The 21957-nt window shown below is 46.7% G+C and overlaps 2 protein-coding genes across 2 annotated transcripts in view; one reads left to right on the forward strand and one right to left on the reverse strand.

The window, feature by feature from the left end:
• Nucleotides 1-16281, forward strand: part of NT5DC3 (5'-nucleotidase domain containing 3) — a 55969-nt gene extending 39688 nt beyond the window's left edge. Inside the window, exons 10-14 of the mRNA XM_032493459.1 lie at nt 261-342; nt 1437-1523; nt 5971-6111; nt 9887-9951; nt 11800-16281. Of these exons, the coding sequence (XP_032349350.1) occupies nt 261-342; nt 1437-1523; nt 5971-6111; nt 9887-9951; nt 11800-12052 (628 nt within the window). The 3' untranslated portion in view covers nt 12053-16281. The remainder of the gene's footprint in view (nt 1-260; nt 343-1436; nt 1524-5970; nt 6112-9886; nt 9952-11799) is intronic.
• Nucleotides 16282-18104: 1823 nt separating this feature from the next.
• Nucleotides 18105-21957, reverse strand: part of STAB2 (stabilin 2) — a 134188-nt gene continuing 130335 nt past the window's right edge. The window contains 2 exon segments of the mRNA XM_032493456.1: nt 18105-18625; nt 21023-21139. Of these exon segments, the coding sequence (XP_032349347.1) occupies nt 18575-18625; nt 21023-21139 (168 nt within the window). The 3' untranslated portion in view covers nt 18105-18574.

The following is a 21957-nucleotide window of genomic DNA, read 5'->3' on the forward strand; positions in this document are numbered from 1 at the left end:
AAAGAGGGACATGTATAGTGCGTAGTGTTTTCCAAATTTATTTGACCCTGGAGTTCTTTTTTCACTAAACTCCTTTGTATAGCGGGGTCCACAGTTTGGGGTGTATTGCATTAGGCCAGGGAACGGGTGGCAGGGTTTTGGTTTTGGTTTTGGTTTGTGATGCTCCTTTCCGTTTTTGGGGGGTAACTGTGTAGTTTCTCATACAGCCCACAGCCTGCACAGCTCCTGCATGTCTTAATGTTTCCTGTTTCTGTTGGTAGACCTTTCCGAAAGGTGAATGAGAAAGGCGTCTTACTCTGGGATAAAATCCACAAGTTGCAGAAAGGCCAGATTTACAAACAGGTATCTCATGACCAATCTGTCCTTTTGTCGCTGTGCTCGGTGATCAGTTACGATGGTAACAGCTGGCGTTGGCTGAGGCTGTCTGTGTGCCAGGCGTGGTTCTCAGTGCTGTGCCAGGTGTGGTTCTCAGTGCTCTGCCGGAACTGACTGGTTATAGCTTGGTGGCGGAATTTAAGCTTAAGTCAATGTATTTTCAGTGGGCTTTGTCTGAATTAACTCAGAATGGAACAGTTTTTAAAAACAAAATTCAATGCATTTTTTCCATAAGATATAAAATTTAAGATGCCAGTAGTAAGCCTTGAAAATTTCTCTTTAGAAGCATTTGATCACATGGCATTTCATTCAAATTAGTAATAATTTCCTGATAGTTGTGTTTTATGTTCAGTTTTGATATATTTTGGTATCATAGAATGCTCTCATTGTTTGAGTAAATGATTGAATTGCGGACCATTATTGTGTTACTGAAGTTACTGTTTTTTTTATCTCATTCTTTAAAAATTGTTATATTTGTGTAATATTTATAACATAAAATTATAGAAAACAGTACTATTCAATACTGTACAATTTTTTTTTTAATACTGATACATTTCTGGATTTGGCACAAAGTGTTCTTTCTTAGCCTTGAAAGATCAGCTTTGATACAGCCACTCCACTTCTGGGAAGTGAGCCTCACAAAATTATTAAGATGTAGCTAAAACTTTGCTGTAAGAATATTTATCATGAAGTTACAAAATAGATAACCAGGTAAGTGTCCAACATCAGAGAATTGGTAAAATGAATCATGGTGGTTCTCAGCTGCTAAATTTAGGTAGCAGGTGAATATTGACATGGTCACAGAATGTTAAATGTAAAAAAAAGTTAGTTACAAAGAGGTATATATAGTATGAATTCTTTTTGAAAAGGACATTTGACTTAGAAGAAAGGTCTGAAATATTTCACATAAAGGTGTTTTTTATGTTAATATTTTGATATTTGAAATTAAAAGCAAAAACCTTTTTTTTTTTTTTAAGTTTAAAAAAGTAGATGTTCTGGGCCATGGATTATACAAGTCTCTGTCTTACTATCATATACCTATATTTTTTCTGTTATTGCAGGGCAATTTATATGAATTTTTGAAGCTTACTGGATGGAGGGGATCTAAAGTCTTGTATTTTGGTGACCATATATACAGTGACCTGGCGGTGAGGAACTTCTCTTCCTGTTTCTTTACTGGGGACAGATACTGTTAGGCCCACTTATTAGGAAATTATCTTTTGTTTAAGACCATTTTCATGCTTTCAAAAAAGCCAAGGAGTGGGCCACTTTTTTTTTTTTTAATGTCTCATATTTTACTGATCAGTCATGAAAAAGATAAACTTTTTTGGAAATGGTGACATTAGCAATTTACTGAGTTTATCAGAAAAAAAAATCTTTCCATTTGAGTAATGGTAAGAAATAATGCCAATGTTCTTTCCTTTTCCTTTTATTATTAAGCTTCAGAAACATACAAATGCACCATAAAAGCTCATAAACATCATTCAGGGTTTTTCCAGCCAGTCATTTTGAAAGAGCACAAAATGGCATTTCCAGGAAATAGCTATTATGTGAAAACAAGGCTTTTCATGCCCCTTGGAATGACGAGTGTCTCAGGACTTGAATTATGATTTAGTCTGTAACTGGAGCAAGATTGAGTTAGTCACATTTCTAACCACACTTGGTTCCTTATGGAACGAATTTATGTTTGTAAATGATTCCAAGCAAGCTTGCACAGGACACGTCTCGCAAAGTCTGAGTGAAGCTCAGTGTCACGGGAGTGACAGGGGTCAGGTTGTGTCTGGCTGTCAGACTCCACTGTTGATATTTCCGAGAATTTTGGTGCACACAGGACCTGCCCCATCTGTGCACGTCTGTGTTCCTCTGGTTCTGCTGACTGTCGGCCAGAGCACACGTGCCCGAGCCCCTCTGAGGGCCACGGAGCCCGAATTTGCAAAGGTGGTGGAGGTAGAGGGCGATCCCAGTGCCTGTGTCTAGTGACCTTCTTCCCAGGGGACTCTGGCACACACGCCGCAAAATCCTGTCTGTCCAGTGGCTGGAGGCCTAGTGGGAGGAATCGTGGGCTCAGACTTAGGAAACTGAGGTTTTCATCCCATCTCTGCTGGTCATTATCTCTGTGACCTTGGGCACCTCCCTCAAGCCCTGATGTCCTCGTTTGTAAGGAGAGTGAAATAAGGTAATGTATACAAAAGTGCGTAGTAAAGTAGGAATATAAAGTGCTCCTCTTAGGATGTTGGCACCCCCAGAGTCCAGCCAGGCAATGCAACATCACAAGCATTGACCTCTTGCTGTGTGGTCTGCAGGCTCTGAGGGGGTGGCTCACTGTGTGCCACCCTTGAGGCACATGGGTACGTGGCCCTGAGGTGACACGCACATACAGGTCTTAGCACTGTGAGAAGTGCTCACAAAGCAGTAGTTCGTCAAGTGCGGTCCCGGTGACATCAGCATCACCTGGGAACTAGTTGGAAACGCAAATGGTCAGCCTCACCCCAGACCTGCTGAGGAGCTCTCGGGGTGGGGTCGAGCTGTCTTTTCTCAGCAGTCTTTCACACTTACGTTTGATATCAGGTAATGCTGGCCTCATAGGATGAGTTAGGAAGTGTTCCTCCTTCTTTAGTTTTTGGAAGACTTTGAGAAGGATTGGTGTTAATTCTTCTTTATATGTTTGGTAGAGTTCATTGGTGAAGCCATCTGGTCCTCAGCATTTCATTGATGGAAAGGTTTTGCTTGCTGATTCAATCTCCTTACTAGTTAGAGGTCTGTTCAGATTTTCTGTTTCTTCATGATTTAGTCTTGGTAGGTTGTGTGTTCATGAGAATTTTTCCATTTCATCTATTTTATCCAGGCTGTTAGCATACAATAGTTCACAGTACTTTTCTTTAGTAATCCTTTTTATTTCTGTCGAATTGGTAGTGTCACCACTTACATTTCTGATTTTAATAATTTGAGTCTTCTTTTTTTCTTAGTCAAGCTTAATTTTGTTGATCTTTTTGAAGAACCAACTGTTGGTTTTGTTGATTTTCTTTGTTGTTTTTGTATTCTCTATTTTATTTATCTCTGCTCTGGTCTCTGTTATTTCCTTTGTCCTGCTAGCTTTCAGTTTAGTTTATTCCTCTTTTTCTAGATCCTTTGAAGTATAAAGTTAAGTTTTTGATTTGAGAGCTTTCTTCTATTTTTATTGTTGGTGTACCTATAAATTTCCCTCTTAGCACTGCTTTTGTTGCATCCCAGAAGTTTGGGTAGGTTGTGTTTGCACTTTAATTTGTCTCAAGGTATTTCCTAATTTCTTCTTTGACCCACTGGTTGTTTAAGAATGTGGTGTTTAAGTTCCACGTTTCTGAATTTTTCGGTTTTTTCTTCAGCTGTTGATGTCTAGTTTCATTCCTAGTGATCAGAAAAGATACTTTGTATGATTTTAGTCTTTTAAAATTAAGACTTGTTTTGTGGCCTAACATACAGTCTATCCTGGAGAATGTTCTGTGAGCACTTGAGAAAAATGTGTATCCTGCTTTTGTTCGGTGGAGTTCTCTGTGTCTGTTAGGTCTGATTGGGTTTTAGTGTTGCTTGAGTCCTGTACTTCCCGTTTGATCTTCTGTCTGGTGGTTTTATTCACTATATAAAGTGGGTATTGAAGTCTCCTGCTGTTACCGTAGAGCAGTCTATTCTCCCTTCAGTTCTGTTAATGTTTGCTTCATATATTTTGGAACTCTGCTGTTCGGTGCACATATAGTTGTTATATAGTTTTGGTGAACTGACCCCTTTATCATTGTATAATGTCATTCTTTGTGTCTTGTAAGTTTTTGACCTAAAATCTGTTTCGTCTGATATCAGTATAGCCACCTCTGTTTTCTTTTGGTTACTCTGTGCGTGGAATTTCTTTTCTAATCTTTTCACTTTCAGCTTGTGTGTGTCCTTAGATCTAAAATAAGTGTCTTGTAGACAGCATATAGTTGGATGCCATGCTAAAGTTTGGAAACCACTGTTTTAAAGTGGTAAGACTAATTCATCAACTTGTCAGAAATTATGTGGACAGTGAAGATTGTTACCCTTCAAGGGGATGACCTTAGGAATGTTGCTACATTCAGTGTTGCTGCTGTTTCTCAAAATGCATTTTGGTGCCCTCTTTGGAATAGATTTGAGAGCCGGTTTGGGGCAAAGGAGAAAATGAGTTTTATTATTATTAATTTATTACCATGTACTTTAGTCTTAGGAATGCTCCAGAGGACTTTGTACTTATTTTCAGAAATAAGGTCCACCTTCAAAAGTTTGCCACCATTGGGACTATTTAAAAGAGTGTGCTGTGTGTAGGGTTTCATATATTATAGGACAGAGAGAACTATTGAAAGGTTTAAAGAAATTCAACCACTGGAGAAGGTAGACACTCTTAGGACTTACAGAGCCGGGATTCTAGCTTGAGGTGAGTAGCCAGAGTGAACTTTCAAAATAGTAAACCATATACCAGTCTTCTCCTTAAAACCCTTAAAATCTCTTTTCTTAAAAACATCCCTTTCTCCCTCAGAGTAAAAGCTTAATTTCTTACAGCTGTCCTCAAGGCTCTGCTTGATCTCTTTCCCCAGCCTCCCTCTGAAGGCACCTCCTGCCTCTGCCCTCTCTCCTACTCTGCCCCCCCCAACCCCTGGGCCTTGCTATTTCTTAACCCATCCCACTCCCAGCATGTTCCTGCCCCAGGGCCTTTGTACTTGCTGTTTTTCCAGCCAAAATTTTTCTCCTCCCATGTATTTGCATACTTTTACTTTCCTTCCCTTCAGGTCTCTAATCCCATCTCTCTTTATCAGCCTGGTCTTCCTAACCACGCTGTATAAAATGGTAACTCCTTTCCCTCTTATTCTGCTGGATTTTTGTCCATTGTGTTTATCACCACCTGCACTGTGTATTTACTTGCTTATTTTTTGTCTGTATTTCCCATGAGAGCAGGGATTTGTTAGTTTTGTTCACTATTTTATCCTCAGTATTTGGCCAGGGCCTGGCAAGTTGTAATATTTGGTAAATGTTTGCCAAGTGAGAACATTAATGACCATTTAGTATGATGATTGTATAGCTTAGATTTCCTGGGACATCACTGATATTGGGTATACTGGCCTATTGTCAAATCGTGGGATTGCCATGTTTGGAATGAAAACACGATCATGTATGTTGACATTGTGTGACCATTCCAAGTCTGAGATTCTGTGGTTCCCCATAACTCACAAGGCCTGGCACGCAGTGGGTGTCCCCCAGCGCTCTGTGGACGAACTGAGTGAAGACCTTCAGGAACATCTCAGCTGAGCTTTTTTCTGTCCCTGACCTAATGTAGTTTTACAGACTATGGTTAACGATGCCAGATCCTGTGTTTCTGTAGGGGCTGGGATTCATAGCAGTTATTTCTGTTACAGAAACTTTCTTAGGGTGAAATGGTCAAAGCCTGGGGCTAAATTGGCTTTAGTTAGATGTAATTTGTTGAATTCAGCTTGGTTAATAACTAACCATTACAATTAAAGAGTAATCCAATGAATGCCTGTTGCATCTGGGAAAGGTAGTGAAATGGTTTAAGTTCTGTTGAGATTAATGTTGACTTTTTGTGATCTTTGCAATCAGGACTTGACTCTGAAGCACGGCTGGCGAACTGGTGCAATTATCCCAGAATTAAGATCTGAGCTCAAAATCATGAACACAGAGCAGTATGTTCAAACTATGACCTGGCTGCAAACCCTGACCGGGTTATTGGAGCAGATGCAGGTTTGGGATTTTTTTCTCTCCTACTTTTTCCTTTAAGCTTGAGATTAGTCCACTGGTCACAGTTATTTTAATTGTGGTTTAATTGTGGTTCTAAGCTATGAGGTATAAGTCATCCTGTAGAATAACTACTGGGGTTATTTTGCCCCTGAAAGAGTTCTGCCATTTTCCCTGAAGAGAACTTTAAAAATGTCTCCCCCTTCCCCAACAAAGCCGTCTAGAGAAAGAGCTTTGTGGGGCCCGTGTCAGCACGAGTGTTTGCTTATGTCCCCGTGTCTGTTGAAATGCAGTGTCCTCACTTCCCCACTGAAGCCCATCGGGAGATTCTGTGGGTAGTGGGATTTGAGAACCTCTGTCAGTGTTTGGGTCCAATCCTGCTTCTGCCTTTAACTTGCTGTGGGACTGCTCCATTCTGGGTCTCAGTTTCCCCATCTGTAAAATGGGATCAACACTTCAGGCTGGGCACCACAGCTTACTGGAAAGAGTCTCAAGGTAAGAGTCAAGATCCTCGTGTACAGCCTCCATCTGATTTTGAAGATAATACCTGCAGTTTGCTGGTTCACTGGAGTTCTGTGGCAGTTTTTTCTGTCAGTTGTATAGACTGTTGGGGGCAGTTAGTGAGGAATGTTGTTCTGGTGGTGATCTCCTGGCCTGTGGCAGCTGCCCCTGGTTGCAGCTGGGACCTTCTCCCCTATCTCATGGGGCATCTCGCTGGTTCTGCTGGCCTGGCCCACGGCCGTCTCAGCGTGCGTGCCGACTCTTTTAGGATAAGGGGCGTGGATGGCTGCCCTCTTGGCTGACACACCTGCAGCCTCTGGCCGTGGCCTGCTGCCCACGGCCTGCCAGCCTGCTTTGGAAATGGGCAGGGAGCTGTCTTGCCTGGCCCAGCTGGCAGCGAGCTCAGGCAGGGCTGTGGGGAGTGGCAGGCCAGGTCCTTCCTCCAGGGCGCACACATTCCAGAACATGGGGCCCTGCACGTCCCCCAGGCCTTGCTTCCAGTGCATTCTGGCTCCAGTGCTCTTTGGCTCATCTCTGGCGAGGACTGGTTCTGTTTCCCTTACTGTGCTTGTTGGTGAAATAATTGTCTAAAAATAAAAGGCATCAGTTCTGGGTTAATGTAGTTTCGAGTCTGTGCATAGGTCGCGGCAGTACTGATGGTTACTCGTTACGCGCCGGGCGTTGTGCTGAGTGCTTGCTCCGCATCGTTCACTCATCGTCCCGGCTGTCCTGTGTGGGTAGCTTAGGCCGCTTTAGAAGAAGGAAACGGGGTATTTAAGAGGTTAGGTAATGTGTCCTGGGTCATAAAATGACAAAGCAAGAACGTGAACCTGGGCTGTGTGGTGCCCAAGTCTGTGCTGTTAAGCGCTGCACTGACGTGTTTCCTGGCTGTGCAGTTTCAAGAGCTCGAGGGTAGCCGGACCTCTTGCCTTGGGTGCGGTCTCTGTGATGTGGGCAGCTGTCAGATACAGAAATGCAACCTGCGTGTAGATGATGTCACTGCATTTTAGCTTTGAGGACGGTTTTTGTTTAGTGTTTTGTTTTTTTGTCTTCCTCTCTCTGACCTGTATAAAAAGTTCAGTGAATAAGGGGTGTGTGTTTTAGAGAATAGAAGTGCTGGAAAGATTTCTGTGACTTATAGAGTTAATTCTGTAAGGTGTGTGGTTAGGGAAGGAAGATAAGGGAGTTGACATTGACATTGCTGTCCCATTTTATAGGAGTGGAAACTGTGGCTGAGAGGTAAGTAACTGTTCCAGAAAAGTTAGTGAACAGCAGAATCAAGCTATTTAGAAACAAGAGCTTACTATGGTCCAGGCACCAGGGGCTTTACGTTCGTTTCATTCTCACAACAACTCTTTGAAGTGGGCAGTGGCATCATCCCCATTTTACAGACAAAGAGCCTGAGGCACAGAGAGAAACCATCTTGCTCATAGTAAGGGGTGGTGCTGGGCCGCAAACCGGGACGACCGGCCCCAGAACCCCCACCTCTGTGCCGTATCGCCTCGGCTTTGGCCACTTTATGGCAGGCTGTCCGGGTGGGTTCACTAGGACACAGAGGAGGGTGGCTGATACTTTAAAAAATATCCAGATGAGTGTCATTTCTCACTGTCCTCTCCGTTTCCTTCCCATTCTCCTGCCCCCATGTTTGCCTGGAAAGCTCTACATTATTCCAGTGATCCTGTGTCACATGTTCCTAGAACTCTCCCCTTTTAGAGCACATAGACTATTCTCTGAGGAGAGAGATTTGTCTCCTGAGGTTGGGTGTGCTCTTTTTGGGGCCAGCAGTGTCATTTGGAGCGCATTCTGGGCAGTAGCACATCGTGTTTTCGTGGTCTGGTTCCCTGGCTCTGCCCTCACTCACCTGGGCCTCTGTCTGTCTGCTCTCGTGTCTTCAGCATCTAGCACTGTGCTTGCCACATGGTAGGTGCTGAATATAAATACGCATATGTGTGTATGTGTGTGTGTGCACAGCTGTATGTGTGTATGTGCATACGCGTGTGTATGTGCTTGTATATGTGTGTGTGCTTGTGTGTATGTGTGTATCTACAGATATGAATCAGTTCCTTGTGGCATCCTACAGAGCTTTGATCTAGTCACATACTTTGTAAGCCTAAATTCTGTAGCGAGTAATTTGTTAAAGTGTGGAAGTTAACTGAAACATGTTCCTAGAACCTACATCAGCGTCCGCAGCAGTGCTGGGCCGGTCAGTCTTCGGGTGCTCTGGTAACACACAGCCGGGGGTCGCGCAGTGGTGGCTGCTTCCTGGTGGGGTAGGCAGCGGCGCCGGGCAGGAACTCCACGTTACAAGCTCAGGGTTTTGTCTGGTGGCCGAGACCCTAAGCGGGTGACTCAGTCAATCCCTTGATCTGGGCAGATGTGATCAACAGAGGGGCCTTGGCTGCCTCATCGAAGCAGATGGTCTGCCTGTTTGGTATTTTCCTCCAGGATCTGAGGCTGCTCCTGTGACCGCGAATTGCGGGGAGCCCCACCTGTCCCCCTGCGGTCATGTGCACCTCTGACTCTGGCCAGAGTTCCTGTTTAGTCACAAGAGCCTTGGAGACAGACTTGAGGGATTCCATTGGTTAGGGCTGGGCAGTGGTCATTTTCTCTTTGCCTTTTGCTCTCATTTCAGCCCACCCAGAAAATTCTCTGCTTTTCCATCTGGTTGAGGTGCTCTGCCTTCTTGTGTTTTACAAAAACAACTGTTTTCCCTTTTAAACACTTTAAAAGTTAATATAATACTAAGGGAAAAAAATTAAAGCCAATTATAATTCTACTACTCTTGCACAAATTAAAGAAAAATTTCCATGTTAGTTTCCAAATACATGCACATATTTTTACATTTTTGTAGTTCGTGGGTGTGCTGTTATACTGGCTGTTTCCACTTAACTGCCATTTTAATGTGTATACATGTTTACTTGTATAATAGGAATGTATTAAGTATGTTTATATGGGTGTTGCATGCATGTGATGGATACATTACACACACAATATACATGTGTATTTTATGTGGATACATATGCATTATACACAGCCTTTAATAACACTTTAATATCTTGAGTTTATAGGGGCCTTACTTAATAGCTTCATAATATTCCATGTTAATTTGATTAAGGGCAGTTTGCAGCTGGGAAGTTTGAAAATGTTTTATTTCATGCAAGTGTCTGTCTCAGGGTTGACTAAAATTCCTCCAAGAAAAGCTGCCCGTTAAAAAATTCTCACGGCCGGGTGAGTTTATTCACAACGAGAACCGGCTCAATAACTAGCTTGTGTCCTGCAGGTTCACAGAGACGCGGAGTCCCAGCTGGTTTTGCAGGAGTGGAAGAAGGAGAGGAAGGAGATGAGGTAAGAGTGGCCTGTTTCGAATATCACGAATCGGGCCCCAGGCTGCGCTCACTCAGCCGCACACCTTCCCCAGGGCCTGCCTGAGGCTGACTCAGAACAGCCGGTTTTAGCTGCCAGGGGTCACTGTGACCCCCAGTACCCAGACCCAGCCGTCTGCCATTAGTGATGAATGTCATCTCTTCGAGGCAGCGGTGAGCCCCTCACACCTCTCTCCCTTCCCTCCTCCCAGGCCACTTAACTTTCCCGTTTGGGTGGCTGGTGGCCCAGTTGTTGGTAATGCGGGCAGCACTGGAGGCAGCTCTGAACCACAGTGAACTCTTGGGGCTCCTACCACCCCGGTGCTTATTTGTAGCCACGGCTGTTTCAGGAGCGTGTGTGCATCAGCATCACTGTGTTTATTGGCGCAGAAAGCCCTTCTGCTGTCAGGGGAGTTCAGTGGGTGTGCATCTGAGGGAACGGTTATTCATCAGAGGCCGCGTGGACAGGCGTGCATCCCTCAGAGGATGCTGTGTCTGTGGACACTGTGGACGTGACTGTTTCTGCTCTTGTGGCTGCCGTGTCCCCTCCCTCCCCCGCCACGGGCGCAGCTGTGTTAAGGTCTGGAAGTAGCGCTGACTGCCTGGGTTCTGGCCTCTAAGCAGAAGATGGCCACCTGACGTGGGCGATGTGCGTGCAGAGGGAGCAGAGTCCATCCCCCGGGGCTGCGGAAGCCTCTGCTGTATTGAATCAGTCCTCCCTCTCCCTCTCAGTGTGTCTCTTGGGAGCTTATTCTGACATGGTTGTTGCTCTCATGTGGGTATAAAAATATTGGTGAGAGGGTGATGGGCATATGATCTGTTAGACTCTGGGCCCCTCCCCGCTGAAGGCCAAATCTGAGCCCTACACTCCAGGGACCTCACACTATTAGAGAATGGATTTATTTCACCTGTCAGAGATTTTGTTTTGAATTCAAATCTCTAACAACCTCACATCTCAATGAGATTTTTCAGTAAAAGTTTAAAAGCCATTTATGTTGCTCCACCTGCAGACTTAATTGAGGTCTTTTAATTTTCTTCTACTTGTAGCATCTGTCACCTTATGAAGACAGACTAGTAGCTTTTATCACACATTTGTATAAAAGATTATGTTTTCTGCTGTGTTTATAACTGATTTACTAACAGTCAAATAGGTGTTTATCCATTCTGCTGGAACGGTCTCTGTGTAGGGGTCCCAGCTACCAGACTGGATGGTGTGCATATCCTGTGAATGTGTGATGGGGTGTGGATTTATGCACAGAGGCGGGTATTGAGGGCCTTAGAGCCTGGGGTGGAGTGAACAGCCTTGCAAGATTACAGGTATCTGCCTGTAACCCAAGCTCTGAGGAGGCGTTTGAAGCCCTGTAATGGATGGTGGAGATGTATTTTCATCTCTATAAACTATGCCTTAATCTCTTAGACATAAAGTACTTTCAAGTTTGCAATATGCTTTTTAATTTCTCTTACTTCTCTCTATAACCTCATAAAAACGGGGCCTTGATCCCATTCTGCAGACAAGGGGCGTTTGGAGACTCTGAGAACATTCTGCATGTCTGTGGACCTTCAGAAGCTCCCGCACCCTTTGTGTTTGGGAAATGGTGGGGTTGCACATTTAGGGGAGCCTCCAGCAGTGCCGTCTCCAGCTGGCCTGTGTGGGGAATGTGGTCAGAGTTGTTTTGATGGATGGACAGACAGACTGGTTTTCCCAATTAGAAGTCGGGGCTGCTCTAGGCTAATTTGAGTCCTATAAATAAGAAACGGCGATGTGGATTTCAGTAACTTAAAAGACAGACCTTTTTGGAATCATCCTCTGTTGCTTCTTTTGCTGCTTCAGAGAAATGACCAAAGGCTTCTTCAATGCCCAGTTTGGAAGCTTGTTCCGCACAGACCAGAACCCGACGTACTTCCTGAGACGCCTGTCACGATTTGCTGACATCTACATGGCGTCCCTGAGCTGCCTCCTCAACTATGACGTCAGCCACACGTTCTACCCCCGGAGGACCCCGCTGCAGCATGAGCTCCCCGCCTGGGCCGCCCAGCCCCCCTTCTCCAGGCTCCCCCTCCTACAGGAGGCCCAGGCTAAGTAGCCAGGGGCCCGCCCCGGCCCAGAAAGAAACAAGGCTGGAACCAGCAATGGCCCTACACTGGGAAGACTTGGCGTGGATCTGAGTGAGTGTCCCTCTCAGAAACCATAAGGTATGCCTTGTGATGTTTCTTTTATACATTATGGACAGTACCCCCACTCGTGAAGACGGAAGCGCGTAGCTCTTGGGGCTGCCCTCCTGGACACGTGGGGACGGCAGCTGCTTCCTGTTGACCCTCGGAGATCGGCCTTGTTTACCGAGGTCCTGTAGCCCATGCCAGCCTTCCTGGGAGCGGGGCTTCTCCATGCCCCCTCTGTATTCCAGCAGGTGATGTTGTGAAACTCCTCTTGACTCTTGCACCAAGAATGCACTGGACGTTCACAGGTGGTGCCGGGGTGAACTGCTGGCAGAATGCTGGGTATCCGTGAGCCCCGCGGTGGCACACACGGCAGTCAGCGGCAGGGACGGGCCCTGGACAGCAGCCGCTCCCTGAATCCCTTGGTTCCACGGCTTCAGTGCTCTGGTGCGTCACCTGAAAGCAGACTTGGCCTCCCCGGAAGCCTGATGTGAGAAAGAATGAGAGAAGTCGCAAGTCCTTGGCTTTGGTTGTCCTCCGCACCCGTTTCCTGTGTCCTGCCCTGTGCAGGGGAGGGACAAATGGTGCCCCAAGTGACGAGCAGTCTTTCATTTTCCCAGAAGAGAAGGGTGAGGAGAAAAGAGCTTCTGGTTAAATTTCCAGACAACAGAACAGGTTGGTTGAATAAGGCAGCGAGAAACAAACAGGTGAGAATAGCCAGTGCATCTGCAGTGGATCTCCCAGGCGCCCGTTACACCTGAACCCTCACTCCCCCAAGTGTTGGTTGAATGTGCTTACTGGAGAAAAATGAAACCAGAAAATGTCCTTGTACAGAGGCGCCATGCCGTGACCCCCACCAGGTGTGTGTCTTGTCGCGAACGTGTGCATTTCCAGAAACCCTCCTTGTCTGGAGGGCAGTGAGCAGGTGCCTGTCTCTGTCCTGACTGGTCAGCCAAGGAAAGGGGCTTGAATCCAGCAGGAGGGGAGGGAGGTGGCCTCACTGCTTACCATCTCCCACCCCCTCCTCCCCTTAGACTGCTTTCCTGCCACGTTTGTGTGGCTGTTTTGGGAGTTTGGGTGGTTTTCTTTAGGTGTCTGTGTTTAATGTGGGAGAGGATCAAGACCATTGAAGCTAAGAGAAACAGCTGGCAATGACCTAGCTACTGAGTGTTCTCATTTCTTTCCGAGAACAAGGCAAGTGACATGCATCCTTAAACCGAAGGGATGCTGGGACAGGAGGGGCTTGTGGAGAGAGTACTTGCTTATTCAGTATTTTTAATTTTTTCATGTATGGGAGCCAGTTGTTGATGAGATGCTGGCTTGGCCTTCCCAGGCTACCTGCCTGGATGCAGAAATTAGATGGGTTCTGTAGCATGCTCTCATGCTGCCTGTTGTAATTGGCGTGTACTTGTGATGTTTTCAATATGTTTAAAATAGTGAAGGGGACTCTAGACCTCCTAGGCCCAATTAGCCCCTTTTTTTCTTCTAAATTTTATTATAAACACAGTTAGTCCATTCCTTTCTCGGAATGCAGTAGGCATTTGGTTCGCTGTTTGTCAGTACCTGGGACTTCTGAGCATCAGAGTGTTGGAGGCTGGCATTGAAGGGGTACAGGTAGATGCCCAGAACCGCTTGGTGTTGGGGTTCTCCAAGGATGTGCTGGTACCTTTGGCTGATAGTTTCTGCTTTTGAGAAGCTGAGTAAGGAAGTTAAGTGTTATTTTAAAACTTTGTCTTAGTTTTTATCTCATCAAGTATTCATTGGATGGCTCTTATGTGCCAGTTATAGAGTGTTTTGTTTACTCCAGAATGAAGTACAACTATTTTTAAAACCCGCTTTTATGTATGTCTAGGTTAGGTGACCCAAGCCTAGGGGAAGAAATACATTTTCTGGGTATGAAAAGTGAATTTTATGATTTACTACCAATTAAGGTTTCAGTCTCTAGGCTGTTGAACATGGCGGTGTTGAGATCTGCCGGGCAGCAGCACCTGGCCTCTGTCTGAGCAGAGCCCACCGAGCGTACGCCTGGCGGGCTGCAAGCCCATGCCGGGGCGGGCGCACAGATCTGGGCAGCCGTCTCTGTAGGAAGGACAGGCCTGCTCCTTGTCTATGCTCAGTTGGGATCGATTTTAACTTGCCACTGTCATGACTCGGCTGGGATTCAGCAGGCTGCACTGTGTTTTGTTCTTTCTGGTGCGTTCCCTGGGGTGCAAGCTGATGAATGTGTATTGGTTACAGAGGAAGGGAGTCTATTCTCTACCATGTAAAACATCGATTTGGGAAGTGCACAGAATAAAATTAGTTTGCACTCTGAAAAGTATTTTCTCTTTTTAGCATCCATTAGACAGATTTTCTCAGAATGACGTGAACAAAAATTCATGGTCCGGGGCAGTCCCTGCCAGGTGTGACGGTTGAGCGAGGCTCACCGTACCTGTAGCAGGTTGTTCTGGAGGGGACCTGCACAGCTGGTTTTTCCAGAGTTGCTTCTGTAGATAAAATCTGGCTTTTAAAATATTTTAGGAGTTTGGCTTACAGCTCCCACTTTCCTCCTAACGTATATGGCCTTCTTTTTCCTTTTTAAAATTCTCTTCAGCTCCCTTGAAGCCACGTAACATAAACCACCTGTTTCTGATTCAGGCACATTTCAGACCGAATTTCTTGTTGCTCTGAATGCACTGGTCCTCTTAATTACTGCAAAGGAGAAATGAAAAATAATTTTTCCTCCGAGCTAATTTAGCTTTGGGTGAACTAAATCGCTTTCCCTTTCTTTTCCTCCCCAAAGGCCTTTGAAGCAGTAGTGTGTGCGGTAAATACTGGAATTGGTTTCCACTCTGCAGAATGTTCATGAGCTGCCAAAGACCCACTCTGGGGCCCTTGTCTCAAATATGCTCTCAGAGTAAATTTGGCCAGAGGCACAGTCCCTTGATTGCTCTATTCAAGTGTTAGGAAGCCTATGGTTTGCCTGCTTAATACTGATTTCCTTTAGTACCAATTTCCTCCCAACCTCCTTTTTTTCTGTTAGCATATGGGAGGTTGGTCCCAAGTTCAGCTAACTTTTAATACCCTGATGGGTTAAGGAAAAGAAAGAGTGAAATTTCTCTAATGCAGGGCCCAACAAGCTTTTTCTATAAAGGGCCAGACAATAAATACTGTCTACTTTGTGGGCCTCTTCTGTGGCCCTTCCTGTACGACTGGGCACGCCTGTGTTCCATTACAGCTTGGTCTATGAGAACCACCTGCAGTCTGGATTTGGCCCTTGGGCCGTGCACGGTGTGCTGGCCCCTGCTCTGATGGATGTGTTGGTGGCAGGGGCAAGGTCACCTTGCTGGAGGCGTGCAGACAAACCCGCTCACGGTCAGGTGCAGCTAGGAGGTCCGTAGGCAAGTGTGCCAGATTCCCCCATGAGCTCCTCTCTGGGCATATTTCCTCATGTGGCCAGTGGTAAAGTACTGTGTTTCCAGCACATGGCATGACTCTCGTTGTGTAATTGAGCTGCCAGGCTCGGCACTCACTGAATATACCTCTCATCGCAGTAGTCTGTGATTGTGCTTGTAGTGTGTGGTGGGCTTGGCTGCCCAGGATCCCCTTCAGGACCCAAGGACTTACTCTCCTGACTGCTGGCTCACAGTCTGCAGCTGCCCATCCTCTGTGGGAGCTTCCCTTGCTGAAAAGTCCTGCCTCGGGCGAGCGTGTGGCCCGGCTCCCTTCCTGGAGCCTCAAAGGCCCATCCAGCCCCAGAGCTGGGGGGCAGGTGCGCAGCTGGGGCCTCCTCGTGTCTGTACTGCCGCCCAGCTCCTGCCCCACCGGCCTGGCTTCCTTCCCTTTTCACCCCTGCTCCCCTTCCCAGGTGTTGATCCCAAGAACAATCCCCTGAAAACGTCCTGCATGAGAACCTCCATATCTGTGTTTGCTTTCTGGGGAACCCGACCCACAACTGTGCTCTGTACTTTTCTATACTGCAGGCTTCAACTCCTAGGAAACCGTTTTCTAATTATTTAGTAGAATGACAGATCGTTTAATTTCAGACACAATGAATGCAAATTAGGTAGACTTGCTATTTATTCTGAATGTGAATTTGCTATTTATTCTAATTGTTGATTTTATGTCATACGACGTTGAACTTATTGCCAAATAAAATTTTGAATTGTCCAGTTTATTTTAAGTCATCTGTTTTATGTGCTTTAGTGGCAAAATACCACATTCTAATGCACCCCAAAATGCACATCCCTGAGAGGAGGCAGCAAAAGATTTATGGTGTACTCCTCACTGCCCTCGTCCCCACACCCCCAGCAAAGCACTGCCGCCTGTTTTCAGAGCTTGAAGACCGTGAAGTTAAGCCACGGACAGAAAACTGGTGTGAACGTGGTCTTAGGCGGGCAGCCAGTAACCCACCTGGAACTTCCATCCCTCACAGACAGTTCCTTCTTCGAGAACAAGGAGGAAGACAGTGACCTGTTTGCAGTCAAATTACCAGGTAAGTTGGAAACTGGAAGCGTTTGAAGGGAAAATAATACTGAATTAGGAGTGCATGTTTTGATGTCAAGTGACTGCTGGGTTTTGGATAAATCTGTGAATATTTTGAAGAGCTATTTTAACTGTTTAATTGTGTGTGTGTTTAAACTTAATCCTTGACCTCTCACTGTGCCAGGAATGTCATCTCATTCACTTCTCCTGCGGGTGGCCTGCTGGCCCTCCTCTGAGTCGCTCGCCTTTTTGTGCCTGCGGTGGTGGCGTGGGTGGGCTCTCTAGTGAATCTGTCCGCCTTCCTTCTGGGGAGCAATTTCCTGGAAACCTGGTATTGCTGCCATCGTGGCACGTCATCTGAGCGGAGGTGGTAAGTTGTTCTTCTGCCTGAAACTGGGCTTCCTTCCTTTCCTGGAGTGGTGAGGAAACTTATGAGACTCAGGCTTCTAGAACTTTGGACTTGGGGGAGCAGAAACTCTGATGATGTGGAGCAAAGTTATTTGGGCCATGAGAGTGACAGAGAGGAGAGGCTGAGATGTGCTCCACTCAGCCTTTCACTCCTCTGTCCGCAGCAGGGACTCCCAAGCCTGGCCAGTGCACCCCTGGGGACAGTTTGGAAATGGTGGTGGGCGGGCTGGAGGGTGCCCAGCTGTCAGTGATGCAGAGGCCCCTGCGGGCCTTTTGAGGGTGTGGTGGGCATCCTGCCTTGCTTGGGGAGTCCTGCACAGTGGAGAACTGGCCCTACACATCACCAATGTAAAGTTCCAGAACATTTTTATCACCTAAAAGAAGCCTCGTGTCTCTTAGCAGTAACTCCATTCTGCCCTTCCCCAGTTCCTCCCTGGCAGCCACTAATCTTTTGGTCTCTATGAATTTGCCTATTCTGGACATTTCATATAAATGGAATCATACAGTACATGGTCTTTTGTGTCTGGCTGCTTTCACTGAGCATGTTTGCAAGGTTCATCCATGATGTTGCAGGTATCAGTCCTTCCGTCCCTTGTAAGGTGAGTGATACTTCACTGTATGGACAGACGCTTTGGTTATGCATCTGTAAGTGGTGGACATTTGGAGTGGTTTTGACATTTTGGCCGTTATGAGTAATGCTGCTGTGAACCTACATCTGTAAGTTTTTGTCTGGACATTGTTTCATTTCTCTCGGGTCTATCCCTAGGAGTGGAATTTCTGGATCGTATGGTAGCTGTATGTCTAGCTTTTAGAAGACCCGCCATGCTGTGGTGGCACCATTTTACAATCCTACCCACAGAGAAGTAGGGCTCCGGTTTTCCTGTATCCTCGCCAGTACTTGCTATTGTCTGCCTTTGATGGTAACCAACCTAGGGGATGTGAAGTGGTGTCCCATTGTGGTTCTCCTGTCTTAAATGCACAGACAAGCAAACAAAACAGAATTAAGAAAGAGGCACTTAAAAGGCAGATGTTGGTGATTTGAAAAGGCCCTGGTAAGCTGACCTTACCGTCAACGTTTGACCCCTCTGGCGGTGAACAGTAGTTTTGTTTCCCAAAACACTGAATTTGTTCCACTGACTTTATTTCTGTTCCATAACCAATAGTTGAGCACATTTCACGGGCCAGACCCTGTGCTGGGTGCAGAGATACAAAGACGAACGAGGGAAGGTCTTGCCCTCAGGAGCTTGCAGTCTAACAGGGAAGTAAGACAGGGCCGCTAGAGTTGGGGGGTGGGAAGTGGTAAGAGCCACTTGAAAGAAGGACAGCAGAGGGTCAGAGAGGGGAGCAGACCTCCTGGTTGGTGGGTGGACTTAACACACGGTCTCTCACCCACAGGAACAAAATAATCTCCAGGATCAACCCAAAAGGTGAGGTATGGCTTGAGGGTTTCACACTGTGAAATGTTAAAGGATCTTACGCTCCCAGTAGGCGCCGGGCTGAGGATTCACAGCTGAGAGCCCCTCAGGTTCTAGGGGCCCAGAGGGCCGCGGTGCCATCGGGTGGGGGCAGGTCCGGCCTCACAGCGCCCCAAGGGGGTCACTGCTCCCCAGCGGCTGGTCATCAGGGTCCTGAAAAGAGAGGTCTGTGAAATGCGCAGAGGCCAGGACGTTCTGCTTGGGAATCCTGCCACGATTCGCGTTCTTTTTGGCTACTGGTCTGAGGCCTTGGTGGAGTTTGGATGCGCTACCCTCAAATATGACACCTTGGTGCATTAAATATCTTCAGCTGAAGGAATTTTTAAAAAATGGCAGAAGCAGGAAGGTCACTCTGACCCACGCTGCCCCCTTGCCCTTCCTCCCTAAAACAGGTAATAACATTCCTACGGGCAAGGTGCCCTCCCTGTACCAGGAGGAAAGAGGACACTTAGCACCAGAGGTGGGGAGTTCGGGGGCCAGGAAATCTGTACCAACCTTGTTAACTAACTGTTATCTTCCTAGTTATTTCTTCACTAGTCAGTACCCCTAGGCCCAAACCTCTTTCGCTTGTCAATTCTTAAATTTATTGTCTAAAAGGTACAAAAGCTTCCTGCTCTGGTCACCTCTTGGGGTCTGTGTTCTCTCGTGAAGACTCCCACGTACATGTCAACATTCAGTAAGATGAATATTTTCTCTTGTGTCTGTCTCGGTCAGTTTACTTTTCAGACTCAGCCCAGCATCCTATGAGAGCTGAGGAAAACCTTTTCCTTCCCTATAGCCTAAAACACAGTTCTTCCCCGAGTGCCCTGTGAACTACATGTGTGGCTTCTGTCTGCTGCTGTCCCGTGTCTCACGCTGGGCGGTGGGGCGGTATGGAGGTTGGGGCCCCCATTCTGGGTGCAGTCGCTGCTGTTTGAAGGTGTGTGGCCCCGGACAAGTCTTTTCAACTTTGCTGTAATTTCCTCATCTGTAAAGGGTCCTGATGATATTTACTTGACGGGGAGGTGCAAGGATTAAATCAGACACAACATTAAGGTAAAAGTACCTTACTAAAGGTGGCTTTTCCTATGACTACGAAAGGGTCCTTTCAGTTTGAAAATTCATACTAACTGGGAGAGACGCCCGAGCATTTGAGAAGGTCTAACCAGAAGCCACGCTCTAGAGGCAGCCACCCCGACCCTTCTCACTGTCTTTGGCTCTGATCAGCACCAAAGCTTTGTTAATTAGCATAACGGCTATTCAAGAGGTCTAGGGTGGCTCCAGACAGTCTGAAAGCAACACCTGCACCTTTCATATCAAAAGCATAAGAATCTAGCACATTTTGGGCTGGCACTCTCAGCTTAGGATTCCTGTGACTGGAACACGTTTGCCATCTGGTCCAATTAGAAGGCTTTAGCTGAATCCTGCATCTAGGATACTGTGACCTGCCTCAGATGAGTCTTTCATGCACAGTGCTGATGGAGCCCTGAGAAGAGGTCAGAAAGCTGGGAAGGCATGGAGAGCCTTGAACTGGATGTGTCATTTCCTACCCCCCTGCTTTTTAAATGAGGTTGATTTCAACATAACGATGCTTACAGAAGCAGACTATCAGTAAATGCAGTTTAGCTGAACTTGCCCTTGCCATCTGGACTGGAAACTGTTACCTGGGTTTGATTAAAAAACAAAACAGGATTTATGATCCAGTTAATTTTTAGTCTGTTGCAAACATGAAATCTGCTACCACAGGCACTGAGAACCACAGGATAGTAATGGCTTGGCCTTTCTGGTGACCAGGAGACACTCAGGGAGCCCACCCAGAATCTCCCCATTAGAACAAAAGATGCTCCTGGTGTTCTTATCACTTAGGAAATTCTAAGGGTTTTGGGAGCTCTGTGCCAGGAACCTGGGCAGAGACCACTGTGTATTTTCTATTATCTCACGTCCAGCTTCTCAGTCCAGACCTGGTACTAAATGACAGGCAGGGTGTATCTTCCACATTCAGTGTCAATAGGTGCCTGCCCTGCCACGGGGTCCTCCTCCTCACCCCAGTGGAGGCTCCATCTAAGCCCAAGGGTCACTAACTCTAGAAACAAATAAATGGTCCTTTCCTGGAAGACCAGAGCAAAACATAAAGACCTCATCAAAGAAACGTAGCTCCTAAAGCAAGAAGCAGCTCTGACTAAATGCGGTGGAATCCTGGGCAACAGTGTGGATACAAGTTAAAGCAGTTGTATGTCCTACTTTGCACCTGCTACCTCATCGATGTTTGTGGCAGAATTCAGCCCCAGATTTCTTCTCCTTGTGACCTCTCACCTGGTCACGAGGTTGGGGCTGGGCAATCCCTAATTCTCTTCTACCTCTGTTGGATGCCATCCACCCCAAAGAGCGCAGGAGCATTGAACAACCGCACAGTTTCACCCAGCTTGTGTCACTCATTTTTAGGCTTGCTGCCTGGAGACACGTTCTAGAAGTGAGATTTCTTGATACAAAGGTTTCCACTGAGATTTGCTAAAAGACATCATTCCCTTGCACCCTGACTGAACCTGTTCCTAGATAAAAATGCAAACTCACCGTGAAGGGGTTGTAGGAAGGTTCTGGGGTTGCCGAAGTCGTGCTCTCGTACATGGGGTTCGAGATATCCTCAGGCTGCTGCTTGCCAAGAGCTGCAACGTCAATATCCTCATCCGACTGCTCAGAAAGACAAGTGCAGGGCTGAGCACCACGATGTCCCCAAGGTGGGAGCAGAGCATCTCATCCAAGTTGGCAGGTAAAGCAAGCCCTGCCCCCACCTCCGGGAGCTTATCCTTTTTATTTTATTGGGATCTGATTTACATATAATATCATGCACCAGTCTTAAGTGTTCTGCCCAATGACTTCTTAATATGTCCACCCCGGTGTGATCAGCATATAGCATTTCCATCCCCCTGGAAAAAGTGCCCTCATGCTCCTTGACCACCATATGCAGTCCCATGTAGGTAACTGCTCTTCTGACTTTGATCACCAGGAGTGGTTTTGCCTGTCCTTGAACTTAATATGAAAGGCATCGTACAGCATGTGCACTTTTGCTCAATGCGATCTCTTCTAGATCACATGTACATGGTGCTTAGGAATTTGCAGGTTATCTGCCAGAAGGCAGTGACATACTGCTTGAGGCTCTGTACATCTCCACCAGACATGTCTGGGAGAGGCAGCAGCAGGAGAGGGTGGGCTAGGGAGGAGTAGGAAGCACAGAAGGGAGGGTGCTCGGCTGCTGTGCTGCTGCCGAACCCGGGCCCCAGTGCCTCTGCAGGGTCACCCCATGGTCAGCCAAGACCCGCTGACCTGGATGTGGGCTCATCGGTTCAGATAGGGCCAAATGCGTTATGCAGGCTTTGGCGTGAGGCCTCTGGCTTTGCAGGTCCCCCACCCTGTTCCCCCACTCTTAGAGTCAGACTGGAAGCCCAAATCAATCATGCTGGGTGTTTGTCTTGTGACTCCTCCCAGGTGAACGGCCTCCAAGCCAAACC

This window comes from Camelus ferus, chromosome 12 (genome assembly GCF_009834535.1).
Source record: "Camelus ferus isolate YT-003-E chromosome 12, BCGSAC_Cfer_1.0, whole genome shotgun sequence".
Classification (NCBI taxonomy): Eukaryota; Metazoa; Chordata; class Mammalia; order Artiodactyla; family Camelidae; genus Camelus; species Camelus ferus.